The 13,510-nt window shown below is 54.9% G+C and overlaps 1 protein-coding gene across 1 annotated transcript; it reads right to left on the bottom strand.

The window, feature by feature from the left end:
• Positions 1-336: 336 nt before the first annotated feature.
• CD2 (CD2 molecule) lies at positions 337-13,310 on the bottom strand. Its single transcript, XM_028503145.2, has 5 exons — positions 13,157-13,310; positions 12,698-13,003; positions 8,731-8,961; positions 4,264-4,386; positions 337-691 (listed from the first exon to the last, which is right to left on the bottom strand). The coding sequence occupies exons 1-5, from the start codon at positions 13,215-13,217 to the stop codon at positions 381-383; spliced, it is 1,032 nt and encodes a 343-aa protein (XP_028358946.1). The 5' UTR covers positions 13,218-13,310; the 3' UTR covers positions 337-380.
• Between the last annotated feature and the right edge of the window lie 200 nt (positions 13,311-13,510).

Below are 13,510 nucleotides of genomic sequence, written 5' to 3'. Positions count from 1 at the left end.
GCGGCTCGCAGCGAGTCGGTCACAGCGAAGGCCGCACGGGGCACCGGAAGGCGAGGAGCGCTCCAGGGTTTGTGCACAGTCACCCATCATCCTGACAGTCCCACTTTCATTGTCTCTGCCCTCCTGGTGCAGCGGGGCTGCGGGAGGAGGCCGGAGACTCCAGACGCTAGACCACGTGGTCGCGACAGGCGTGCAGGTGTGGTGGTGAAAGTGCAGGTGTGGTGGTGAATCCCCACGGGCTGGGGAGGCGATGAGCAGGACACAGTGGCGGACATGCAGGCGTCCATGCCGGAGTGCGGGAATTCCACAGGGCCTTCCCGGGAAGGGACAGTTCTCATCTCTTTTCATCAGAGGAAGGGAATGGTGCTGCCAGGAGACAGTTATGAGTTTTCTGAGGCCCCACGGGGCGGTTTCGGTTGGACGCGAGGCCTGGGGAGAGGAGGGCCTTTCTGCTGGCGAGCCTGCGTGCCCGGGGGAGGAAGAGGCCTCTTCTGCTGCTGGTTCTGGGCAGGGTGCTGGACGCGCTGGCCAGGGGGCGGGGCACGGTGGCCATGTGCCTTGGGACGGTGACTAGGTGGTGGAGGAGGTTGGTAAGCAGCTGGATTTTGAGGCGCTGAAGTGGGAATTTGATGGGGCTTCTGGCTCCTTCCCTCAGAGGTCATCCTGTGTGCTGTGGCTTCCAGTTCCCCATCTGCAACAATAAAACCTCTAGAGAGTTCATCTGGGCAAGATATGACCGATGCAACTATTTACCGAGTGTACTTCCTACGTACGAGGCAGAGGGCTAGCTGCTTTCAGGGATCCGATGAGGAAGCAGAGGCTGCTCCTACCAGCAGTGTGGCATGCCCACCAGCAAGGTGGAGTGAGGGCCTGGGGCTTTAAGAACTCCAGGAGCCAGAAGCAAGTAGGCAGGCGGGAGCCCTTGTGCCCGGATCTCCCGGGAGCAGAGAGGGCACTGAGACCCCACAGCCCCGCCGCTGTGCCATCCTAGTGGCTCCGAGTCGGCAGAGAGGACACCCTCCGTGGTCTGCCTTCAGGCGGCTTTCTCTGCCAGGTCCGCCTTTCACCCGGTCGGACTCCTTCGCAACCCAGTTCTGGCGAGGGCTGGAGAATACACGCGGGGTTTTTCAGTCCTTAGAAACTGACTCGTTTCTCAGAAATTCACAAGTAAGTCCCATCCTCTTATCAGGAGGGGAAGAATCCCTCCTCTGGGCACCCTCTGCGGTTTCGTGCTTTGTGTGGCTGTCATCCTCGAAGACAGCCCACGACCCGTAGTAACAGCGTTTTTCCTATGCTGTTTTAAAACCGCACGGAAAATGTGGGAGGCGCCCAGCTGCTAGAGGTCTGGAAGACCCCGCTGGCTGCTCCAGTCCCCTTCGGGCCACCCGTTGGGTGCTCCAGCCCCTGTGCCCGGGGCCACCCTCGCAGCACACTCCCGAGAAAGGCAGGAGGGGGCGTTCTCCCTGGGGTCATGTCGTTACAGGGCTTGGCAAGCACAGGCCCTCTAGACTGAGTGTCACCCCGTGACTTCGGGTGATGACGCCCCCCCAGAAGGCTTCTTCCCGGTGCTGGAGATGCGGCCTCAGGCAGCTTCCAGCGTGAGGACTTACGGCAGCAGCGTGGTTTGGATGTGTGAGAGGCCAGCGCGCTCTAAGCACACAACGAAAAGGGTGTGGAAAGGGAAAGATACACCCTCCGTGCCCACCTTTGGTGGCCCAGGTCATGCTCAGGGGGCCCCAGGCAGAGGGCTGTCCTCCCACCCCACTCGCAGCTGTGGGACCACGGGGGTCCATTTTCATCCTTTACATGGCAGGCGTGGCCTGGCCATTTGTTCACTAGTCTGTTCACTGTTCTGTCCGTTTCTCCTTTGAAAATTTATTCCTCTCCGCTCCCCCGCCAGCATTAGGTACCATTGCTAATTGCAGTCGTGGCCCAGACACAACACTGTCCTCAGGGAACCTAAAGTCAAGTAAGTAGGACCGCAGATCACAACGTCAGTCCCCAGTGAGAGCGCAGGGTCCCCAGACGGGTGCAGACCAGGAGCCCCCTGAGTCCAAGAGGAGCAGGGGTGGGATGCGGCCAAGTGACCGAGACCTCTGGCTGGCTGGGATGGAGTGGGCTGGCAATGGCTCTGTGCGACCACCTGGTCAGAGCGGGGCTGTGGACCCCAGCGCACCCACACCCAAAGAGCAGTCCCCGCCCGACGTCTGCTCCCAGGAATTCCTCCAGCCTCGGTGTCCTCCTCCCGCCTTTCATCTCCCAGTTACTCAACCCAGGGCCAGGGCCAGGGGGAAACCAGGAAGGCACCTGGGCCCTCACGCTCAAGGCTGTGCAAGAGCAGGGTCGAGGGAGAGGGTCTCTTTAAAGTTTGCACCGTGACCTCCTTGCTGGCCTCAGCCTAGCCCTGACTCGGCCTACTGGCCGTAGAACTTGGGGCAAGTCATTGAACCTCACTGAGCTCCAATCTCCTCATCGGTATGAATGGTACCGATTTCATAAGACCACTTGGAAGGCTGGGTGAGACACCGCATACGAAGCCGTGTCGCAGAGATCAGTGCAGCCGTGTCGTCGCCGTGAGGCCGTCATCATGCTGGCCGTTTCAGCCCGGGGAAAGCATGGACTGCCGTGTCATGGGGTGGCGTGTGAGGTCCACTTTGGGAGAGTAAGTGATCTCTGATCATTGGGTGACGGAGAAGGGGCCTTTGCAGGGGACAAGGGGCAGAGAACAGCAGAGCAAGGCACTGAAGTGAGGACATCACGGGTGCCGATGGGACTCAGCAAGGGACCTGCCGCTGGGGTGCAGAGTGCGGGAGGGGTGGTGTGGCGTGGCTTAGGGCTGAGGGAGACCCGAGCAGAGAGGCCTGCAGGAAGTCCAGTCTGAAGGCAGCCAGCCCAAGACCACCGCTGCCTGGGGTTTCAGACCAGGTCTTTCCTTGGGGGGTGCCCGTTCTAGGAAAAGACCCAGAGTGAGGGGACCTGCCCTGCAGTGAAGGTGAGATCACACAGAACCTGAGGGGCCTGCCCACCTAGCTGCATGTCCTGCCAATGGCCGATGCCCCCTGCTGGGCCCACCTGCAGCCGGGGGTCCCAACAGCCCCATCCCAGCACCTGTGGAGACATCTGGTGTGCCACTGGAGTTGTCCCCCTTATCCACGGTCTCACTTTCTGTAGTTTCAGCTGCCTGCTGTCAACTGCAGTGCAAAACTATTAAATGGAAAATTCTAGAAATAAGCAATTTATACGTTTTAAATTGCACTCAGTTCTGAATAGCATGATGAAATCTGCTCTGTCCTGTCCAGATGTGAATCATCCCTTTGTCCGATGTGTTCACGCCGTATACGCTCCCCACCTGTTAGTCCCCGAGTAGCCACCTAGTTATCAGACCAGCTGTGGAGGAGGCATCACAGGGCTTGTGTTCAAGTCACGCTTACTTTACGTAATAATGGCCCTGAAGCCATTCACATAACTCTTATGACAGTATATTGTTATAATTTTTCTATTTTGTTGTCAGTTATTACTCATCTCTTATGGTGCCTAAAGTTATAAATTAAACTTTATGATCAGGATGTATTTGTAGGAAAAACGTAGTATGTGTAGGGTTCAGTGCCAGCCGTGGCTTCAGGCCTCTGTCCACTGGGGCCGTTGGGATGGATTCCCCACAGAGCAGGGGGCATGCTGTCTCTGAGTTCACGGCCTCTCGGGGCTGGACGCTCCTTGCGCCAGCTGCCCACCTATGGGCATGCTCTCTTTATTCTTGGCGGGTGTCCGACAGGGCTGATGCGAGGAAGAAACGCTCAGAGCCCTAACTTATCCCCCCTGAACAGCGAATTGCAAAAGGAGGTATAAACGCCTGGCTTCACGACGAGGGGCGTGGCCACCCCCACAGGAGAGGGCGAGGGGCTGGTTCACAGAAACAGAGTTTTGAAGCTCCTCTCCCTACCACACAGAGATGTGTGGCTCATTCAGAATGTGTCCACACGGCCTTGCACGCAGCCGACCTCAGGTCGTGGGTTCCAGTGGGGCCAGCCTGGATTCGGCTTCTGACAGCCGCGCCCCCCCCCCCCCCCATCACCACTGAGAATTTGTTTTTCAGAACTCACGCTAACCACAAAATGGAACAAGCGGTAACCGCTGGTTACAACCCTGACATTCTGAAACTACCCGTCTCCATCACTTTCCTGCCCCACTCGAGTGTCATCCCCCCCCGAGTTGTTTCCACGGGGATTTTGCCCGGTTCCCCGGGGGACAGAAGCGGGAGCTTACCATTTCTCCTTCTGTGCGTTCTTCTCCTGTTGCTGGCATAGAGGATGAGCAGCGCCACAAAGAGCAGGAAGAGAACGCCTCCGCCACAAATGCCAATGATGAGGTAGATGTCCAGACCCTTCCCTGCAAGACAAACGGAGGTGGGAAGGAGGGGAGGGTCCTGGGCAGAGGGGTCGTCACTGCTCTGGCCCAGGGCTCCAGCCTCCTGAGTGAAGCAGATAACGGAGCTTAATGAATGGGACTTTTCAACCTCGTGAAGGCAGGCCAAGCTCACGGAGGGTGGCGGATTGTCCATCCCTGAAAGGGCACAGAGTCCAGGACCAGCCCCCTCCAGAGGCTGCTTGAGGAGCTGCCCCCCCCCCCCAGACTAGAAGCCAGATCCTTCCTGTGCCAGGGCACGACACTGTCCATGGCCCCCAATAAAGGAGGCTGTCATAGCAGTTCAGCTCTGAGAAGGAGTTGAGGGACCCTGCAGTATCACCTCCAGTTTTACAGATGAGGCACAGAGAGGGAGGACGGGCTGCCCGAGGCCACACAGCATCGCCTCGAGTGGTCCCCTAGGCAGCCCCTCGCCGCAGCGTTTCTGCACCGTTTCCCAGCTTCCGGTCTGGCTGCCCTCCTACAGCACCGTCCCCCGCCCCCCACTCTCTGGAGAAGGCCGAGTCCAAAGACCAAGGGTAGATGTGGCTGGTCTGGCCCAGCCCCAACCGCACAGCAACACCCTCCGCCCCCAGACTTCCCGGCCCGCGAGAGGAGCTCTGACACACACTGAGTCAGCAGCGGCAGTGGACGTGATCTTCAGCTCCCAGACCTCCTTCAGTGGCTGGAAGGTAGTGAGGGTAACAGTGACTCAGTGTTTAAGGAGAGGAGTCTGAGTTCCAGGCCCCTCTAGGTGAGAGCTACCGTATTTCGCCGTGTATAACGTGCTCCCACGTTTTCGGCCCAAACTGTCAGGGGAAAAAAATCTTTCGTTTTCATTCTTTAATTTGATTTTTAACTTATTTATATTTAGATACTTGTATTTTGCATTATAAAGGAATTTTAGCATTTATTTTGAAACACACAGATCCGTTCTAGAATTCCACTTTCAACATGCAAGCATAAATAAAAAAATTAAAAACATGTATATAGATATGGGATCAGTACCCATGTGTAATGTGCATCCTTTTTTTCCCCCCTCAAAAATCTGGGCAAGAAAGTGTGCATTATACATGGCAAATCTGGTACGTGACCTTTAGCAAGATGCCCCGCCTCTCTGAGCCCTTCCTTTCCCTGTAAAATGGAGACAATGAAACGTACGCCTCGGGTGGCTGCTGGGAGTCAGTCAGATAGTGGATGTGAAAGTACTTTGTAAACTGTAAAACAGCGCACCAGGGCGAAGAGGCCCTGCCCTGGGGAGGGCTCTGTGCACGGGGCTTCTGGGAGCTGCGTCCCGGGCGGGGGCTGTGGGCCGTCTGTCCTTTGTGAGTCGATGACAGCTAGAAAGGCAGCAGATGGGGTCAGGGGCCGGGGGACGTGGACATCGGGGGGACAAGCTGGAGCTCAGCCCAGCACTGCCAAGAAACCCTTCTCTAGCCAAACGTTCCTGGGAAGATACTCTCATGCTCAGAGCCCAGGATGGGCCCCGGGAGCCAGCCAGAGGCCCGGAAGCCCACCCAGCAGCCTGCAGTGACATGCTGCATCCTTGCTTCCCTCCTTCGATTTTCTCTGACCTGTTCTTTGCCTGCCCATTGGACAGCCCATCTAGTCTGCGGGTGAAGGGACTTCCTTTACAAAACCAGGCATAATCCTAAACTGCATGAAACGGGCCCGAGAAAGTATCTGGGGTTCTTCGGGGTCTGCTGGATGAGAGGCAAGGCCAGGGCTGCTGGAGTCTCCATCAGGCTGAGCAGAGAGCTCCCCGGGCTCTGACCGGGCAGGCCTGGACAGGCCTGGGACTGTCTGGGGAGCACCAGGCTCAGCTGGGCAGCCACCAGCTCGTCTTCTCTGAGTCCTCACACAGGGCAGCCACACCCTTGCCTTGGGCACACTTACAGAGCACAGAGGAAGCTGAAGGTTTGTCCAGCACAGCCCCCTGGGGTGCCTGGAGGTGCTCTCTGTGGAGGACATCCCGGAGGCATTCAGAACTACGCGGCCAGTGTCTAAAGCCAACCACCCTCCTTCCTGCGCTCCTTGGAGAGCATGCCCTTCGTCCTGGGTTCTGGCTTTCTGAGCCCAATGATTAGTCTCGTCATCACTCCTGTCTGCCTTGGCCTTTCAGGAGGGAACAGCCAGACCCCTTTCAGGGCCTTCAGGAGCAGCCTCCTCCTCCCCGGTGCCCCCTGCGCGTGCTCCTCGAGGATTCCCCCCGTCTCTCTTTGGCCCTTCCCAGGTCGGCTCCTGCTCTGCCTGCCACAGAGTAAGGGGCATGAGGACTCCACTCTTCGAACCTCAGCGTCCCCCCAGGCCTTGCCACCATCCCCGATGCACACACGTTTTTATACTGGTGGGATCTAGTTTGTTGTTTAAAAAAAATGGAGTAGGGCAGCCAGATAAAATACAGGATGCCCAGTGGAAGTTTAATTAAATGATAAATAATGTTTAGTTTAAGCATGTCCCATACAACATTTGGAACATATTCATGCTGTCCTTTTATTTGCTAAATCTGGCAACTAATCAGGAGCCTCCTGAGAGGGGGAAAAGGGCCGGGAAGTCAGGGGGGGCTGCTCCGTTCACGGAGCCGCAGTGATGGGGGGTGCCGGCCCGAGCGTGTGGCGGGCAGACTCTCGGATGGCCCAGAGACCCCCGCCCGCCGGTACTCCGGGCTTCGCGTCATCCCCTCGGATTGAAGATGGGCCGGACTTACTGGTGGCTTCTACTTGCTAGAATGCAGCGAAAGTGCCGGGATACCTCTCACTCCTGAGGTTGTTATAAAATGTTCACAGCTTTTGTTTTGAGCCCTGTTTCCTGTTCTTACTGAGACTGCTCAAAGGGACACTGGCTGCCATACTGTGAAGCAGCCCAGTGGCCCACGTGAGTGAGCTTGGACATGGACCCTCCCCAGAGCCTGAGCGTGATTGACTGACGTACTGCCCGTGTCCACAGAGCAGCTTCACTCAGGACGCTGAGCCAGGACTACCGAGTCACTGTCAGATTCGTGACTCGCAGAATCTGTGAGGTAGTGATTACTTGTTGTTTCAAGCCTCAAAATGTGGGATAATTTTTATGCAGCAACAAATAACTAATTCAAAAAAAAAAATATATATATATATATAAAAGCCTTAGCCCTGGCTGGCATAGCTCAGTGGATTGAGTGCGGGCTGTGAACCAAAGTGTCGCAGGTTTGATTCCCGGTCAGGGTACAGGCCTGGGTTGCAGGCCAAGACTCCCAGCAACCACACATTGATGTCTCTCTCTCTCTCTCTCTCTCCCCCTTCCTTCCCTCTCTAAAAAATAAATAAATAAAATATTTTTTTAAAAAAAGCCTTACTTCTGACCTCACACTAGCCCAGGGCTGCTTCCTAGGGTCACTGATCGGCTATAGCCACTGTCGAAGCTCAGGACGTCTGACCAAATATCTATGTTTCGTGCTCAGTTTCCTTAGGGGCCTTAACCAGTCAGCACAGGGAAATAATCACAGGGTCTCAAACAAGTGGACTCCTGGGAACCTGAGGGCTCATTTTTTTGTGGACCAGGAGGCTGAAGCCCAGAAGGTAAGGAATTCTGTGGAGGTCCTCCCGCTGCGCTGGGACAGACCCACACTAGAAGTCCAGGCCTCTGGCTCTCAGAGCTGGGCACGGAGCAGACCGCCTCCCAGAACTTACTGCTGGGGTGACGTCAGGCTGCGGCGCCAGGAAGGAGCTCAGACTCTTAGAATTTCGGGGCCTCCTGGTGCTGGCGCCAGCGCCAGGCTGTCTGCTCCGAGGCCGGGGAGCATTTCCTCATGGTATCTGTGGTCCTCCCTGGCCTCACTCTCCTCTTCTCCCAGCCCCCTAACCCCATGTTTTCTCTGCAGTCCCTGATAGGAAGTGCTGGCCACCTCCCTTCCACAAAGGAATCTTTTTTGCTCTCTTCTCCATCATGACCCTGGGAGTCACCATTATAGTTACTAACTAGTTGAAGGACCTTGGACAAGTAAGTCTGTCTCTCGGGAAGTGGAGGTTTGCATACAGATAGCCTCTGTAGCTCCTTCTGTTCTTCAACTTGGCAACCCTTTCTCCCAAAGGAGCTTTATAATGGCCTGAGGCTACACCGTGCTCGGTGGGGGATGCCCCAGGTGGGTAGCCATAGAACACCCCCCTCTTCTCTCCTCTAAGTCTTCTTTTACAGGTTTCCAAGGGGAAGGGGTGTGTTTTCAGTTCTCACCTTGAGTCAAGGCTGCCTCCCGGGCCCAGGCACCCTGGGCCCTGGGGTAGGTCTCCACCATGGGCCTGGCAGGCTGTGTTTGTGACGTGAACTTGGCATGTCTGAGTAGTGCCCGCCACGTACCTGGACACGTGAGGTCCGCCTCGCTGGTTTCCTCACTGACCGTGTTGTTTGCTGTGCACTTGAATGATGTTTTTTGTTTGGTGGTCCACTTGTATTCGATGACCTTCTGGCCGCCTTTGATATATGTCTGACCTCGATACAGTTTTAATTTAGGGTCAGTTCCATTGGTTACCTTACAGGTCAGGGTTGTGGTGGTACAGTTCCAGGAGATCTCAGGTTTTGAGACCACCTCTGAAAAGAAAATAAGGATCCAGTTCATACGAGGCAACTTTCTGGTTGTGATATGATTAATAGACATACCTATTTATAGATGGGGAAACAGAGTCCGTTTGAGACCAGGGACAATTTCAAAGACCCCTAGCAATTTTTGGAAATCATTTTTATCTTATTTATACAGCAACAAATGTATTTATGATACATTTGATAGATACACTGTATCAGTAAAAATATCAGATGTTTAAGTGCTGTTTTATACCTTCAAATGTTTCCACATACATGATATCATGTAATCCTAGCGAGCAGAAAGGCTGGAGTTTTTCTTCCCACTGACATATGAAACGCCGAAGGCTCCGAGAAGTTAAGTCGGCCGGGTTCTTACCCAGAGTTTCTCGGCCACTCACGTGCCTCGCTGGACTTCACCTTCAGGGGACGGGTGGAAAGACAAGCCCTGCCTGCTGTAACGGGACGGCAGGTGACTAAGCCCCGGGCAGAGTGTCAGGCACTGACCTTGGTGGTGGTCGGTGCGTTCAAACCTGAATTCCTCGCCTCTGCTTTTCTGGCACGAGAACAGGCAAGTGGCCCAGCCTTGGCGCCACACGGGCCAGGCACAAACCCTGTGCCACCACTTCTAGCCGTGTGACCTCCTCCTCCTCCTCTCCTGCTCTTTTTCTCGTACTTGACTCTCTTTCCCCGGACTCGCCACCTTTTCCGCCCAGTTTCTCTCCATTCATTATGCAGACGGACGGCTCATTCCCCCACGACTCCCTGCCTCCCAAGCAACAATACCCCGTGCACCAGATTCCCCACCAGACACCATTTCTGTCTCAAGATATAAGCGCGCAGAAATTGAGTGTCCCCCTGCATCCTTGGATTCTGTGGGGCCCGGGAAGAGGGGGGTGAAGAGACACCGCCGGGCAGTGAGATGGGGGCAGTGCATAATTTGGGGGTTCAGTCAAGGCATTTCCTTGTCTTTTCGAAGTGGACGTATTCTTTTTTTTCTATTTATAAAAGTAACATCCAGTCTTTGTAAAAATTTATTTTAAAGGTTTCAAGATTAAAAATCACTTGCAATTCCACTGCCCAGACTCAATAATTACTAATGCTTTGAGGTGCATCTTCAGCAGGTGTTTCCTATGTGTTATATATGCGTATAAAAATAATGTTTTAAAAAGTGAGGCTGAATCATAGGACTTTGTAATCTTCCTTTTTTCCTTTACTGATCTCTTATGAAATTCTTCCCCTTAAAAACATGAATTAACATCACCACTATCTTTTTAAACGATGTATTCTTCAATGAATGAATAACTTTCCAGCTGCTGGGGACTTTTACACCCTTTCCCGTGTTTCCCTCGTATCAGCCACACGACGGCGAGGAGCTTCTCCAAGCCACACCTTTGTGCGTGTCCTCTCCATCAGAGAGCTTCCTAGCAGAGAAGGCTGGCCAGGCCCAGCAGGGCCCATCTCACAGACAAGAACTCCCCCATTCTCGGTTGCGAGGATGGACCACTCCCCCCAAACCCCTTCTTTGAAGGGGCTCTCACTGCCTCTTCAGCCAGCGGCAGCAGCCCACCATTAAGGGGCTTCGGGGGCCAGGACAGTAGCTGGGAGCAGCACTGTGAAGGGACAGTGAGGGGACTTAGGGGAGGGCCCTAAGCCAGCAGGCACTGGGCCCCTGGGCACCTTGAGACGCCTCTGCTCAGTTGCCCCCGGCGAAACCGTATCTCACGGAATACCTCCTGCGATTCACATTATGAAAATCGGACTCAGAGCAGACAGAGAATTTACTCAAGCCGTGCGGCAAGTAATGCAACCAGACTACAAGCTGAGCTGAGATGCCACGAGAGATACACACACTCCCCCACAGCGGGGTGACTCTTGTGTCATGGAAAGATCTCTGTCTGTTGGCCCAGGAGCGCAGGGTTTATTTTTAGGTACTCAAGATGTTCTAAAATTGTGGTGATGGTAGCACAACTCAGTGTACTAAACCCCGCTGAATTACACACTTTAAATGGGTGAATTTTGTGGCACGTGAATCGTGTCTCTGTAAAGCTCTTTGGAAAGAAGAGATGTCACCGTCCTTGCTAAAAGAAGCCCCGGGTTCAGATCCTGACCCTGCAGCAGTCCAGCCGCGAGACTTTGGACAAGTTGCTTCTGTTTCCTTGGAGAGGAGAAGGGGATAATGACAGCTACCTCTCAGGACTGTTGGGGACCGTAACTAAGATCTTGTGAGCAAAGTGCTTGGCACCCAGCAGGTGGGCACTGGTCCCGCCACGACACTAAAGTTCTGAAGGAGTCGGAGGGTGCCGCTCCTTGTCCAGGCGGATGCTCAGCCCCTGTGGGCAGGAGTCTGAAGACTGGGCTCCCACAGCCCACAAGGTCATAAGCAGAGGCCCCTTCTGCCTCCATTCTCCGGCCCACCCCCTTTCTGGGATGTGCTCCCCATTCAAGACTGAAGACCGGGGTGTGGAAAGTTGTCGTCTGCAGGGAGCTGACAGTGTCTGGGGTCTCTGCAGAGCGGGCGGCAGCCAGGTCCGCACTCTGGGAACGAACAGGGCTGGAGGGACACCCTAGGTAGAAGGCGGGAGGCTCTGCTCCTCACGGCATTTCCTGTGTGAAGCACAAAAATGTTTCTCTGCTCACTGCGCTGCTGGCTCGTGCTCCTGCCGGGGCTCCTGCCCGCCTCTCCAGGCCAACTGCAGCTTCCCCTTCTTGCTTTTCATCACCCCCGTTCGAGCGGCTCCTGAACTTTCGGCTGCAATGTCATTTCAATTCCACTTTCTCTTCCCTCTGTACCGCACCCATGCCATCCTGCCCGTGCTTTCTACACATATGAGCTCAGACACTCACTCTTCCTCATTTTCCAGGTGCCCTTTAGTCCAGGCCAGTGGGTACCAGCCTTCGCTGCTGATCACAATCGCCCAGCAGCCTTTAGACCCTGCTGATGCCCAGGTCCCACACTGAAATATTCCAGCTTAGGTGGCCTGGGATGGAACCTGGGCACTGGTAACTTTCAATAGCACCTCAGTTCATGCTGACACGCGACCAGGGTTAAGAGCCACAAGCCAGCCCCTGTCCCCTTCACTGGGACGCAGCAGCAGCTCCCCGGCCCGGCTCCTTGCCACCACCTGCAGCAGGCACCCCTGCCTCCCGGCCCCCGCTCAGACACACGTTGCCACACCCTGTCATTGTCTACAGAAGTCAGCAAAAATCATCTTCCACCGGGGACCGCTCTGCTGCGGAGCAGGCCAGAAACAAGGGCTCTTCGCCCCTAAATTCATTGTTTCCAGATGTTTCCTGCCATGCATCTACTTCTTCAGGGCCTCTCGGCTTGAAATTGTCTCTCTCGTTGGAAGACCCATGGCTCTCCAGTGGGCCTCACCTCCCCTGCGCCACACCCAGCTTGCCTCTTCACCGTCCCCCTGGAACGCCTGCCTTTTTCTCTGCAACACCTGTTCCCTCCTCCTGATCAGTGCCACCCTGAGCCAGGTTCTCCACCCAGCCCCACATCCCCGTAACCACGGAAGGGACAGTTTTAGGCAGATAGACGGTATCGCCTCTGTGCTCCCATGCGTGGATCCCATCTCCCACAGGGCGGGAGCCTCCCCCGAGGCAGGGGGGATGCGCTGGTTTTCCCCTCGGGCTCCCCCAAGGCTGAGGTCAGGGCTGGGGACACTCTGTAAGTGCTATCCCCCAAATCGCTAAATAGCACCCATAGTAAGATGGAGGAATTTAGGGAGCAAAGACTTACCTAGAATACTCAAATTGAATGTTCTGGTAAATATTTGGATTCCAGCCTTGTTATATATGACTATCCTGAAGCTAGTATTATCACTTCTCTGCAGATGTTTAATTGTCAGGCTTCCATTGACTGACGCTTCGTATCCTTTTGACTGGTCACCGATAGTGTCTCCTTTGACGATGCCTCCTTTGATTCGTGCAACCCTGTGATTGTTTTTGAACCACGTGATATCATCTACATCGCTGAGCTGTTGATTGGGAATGTCCAGGGTGATGCTTCGGTTCAGGATGCCCAGGACCTGAAGGACGTTTGTCTCTGTAAAAAGAAGACGGTTACTGAGGCCTTGAGACTCACCTCCAGTGAGAGCCGGGCTGTGACCTCTTAGCCTCTGCAGTTACTTCAGGGTCTCCGAAGGAGACTCCAAAGAAGCTTGTCACGGTGGCTGTGGAGACCCACACACCAACTTACCCTGGGCAGAAAGGTTGAAAATCAGAAGGAAGCCGGCGAAGATTTTGCATGCGAGGCTCATCTTTGGGGTTAGTTTCCTTATTGTGACTCTGAGCTTTTGCAAAAGGAACTAAAGCGAGAGCGATGGAATCCACCCCCGGGGAGCTTAACCACGTGTCTTTCTTTTTTGCTTCTTTTACAGTAGCACAGAGAGTGCGTACACACACACACACACACACACACACATGCACGCATGCACGCACAGGGCAAACCAACCTTGCTGATGAGCTCTGCCAAAGTAGGAAACATTGTAATTCTCACAGCACCCTGGGGTGGGTTCTGTCACCCCCATCAAAGAGACAGAGACTGGGGGTC

Source organism: Phyllostomus discolor, chromosome 14 (genome assembly GCF_004126475.2).
Source record: "Phyllostomus discolor isolate MPI-MPIP mPhyDis1 chromosome 14, mPhyDis1.pri.v3, whole genome shotgun sequence".
NCBI lineage: Eukaryota > Metazoa > Chordata > Mammalia > Chiroptera > Phyllostomidae > Phyllostomus > Phyllostomus discolor.
Note: the sequence above shows the minus strand (reverse complement) of the source record. Positions and strands in the feature narration are given on the sequence as shown.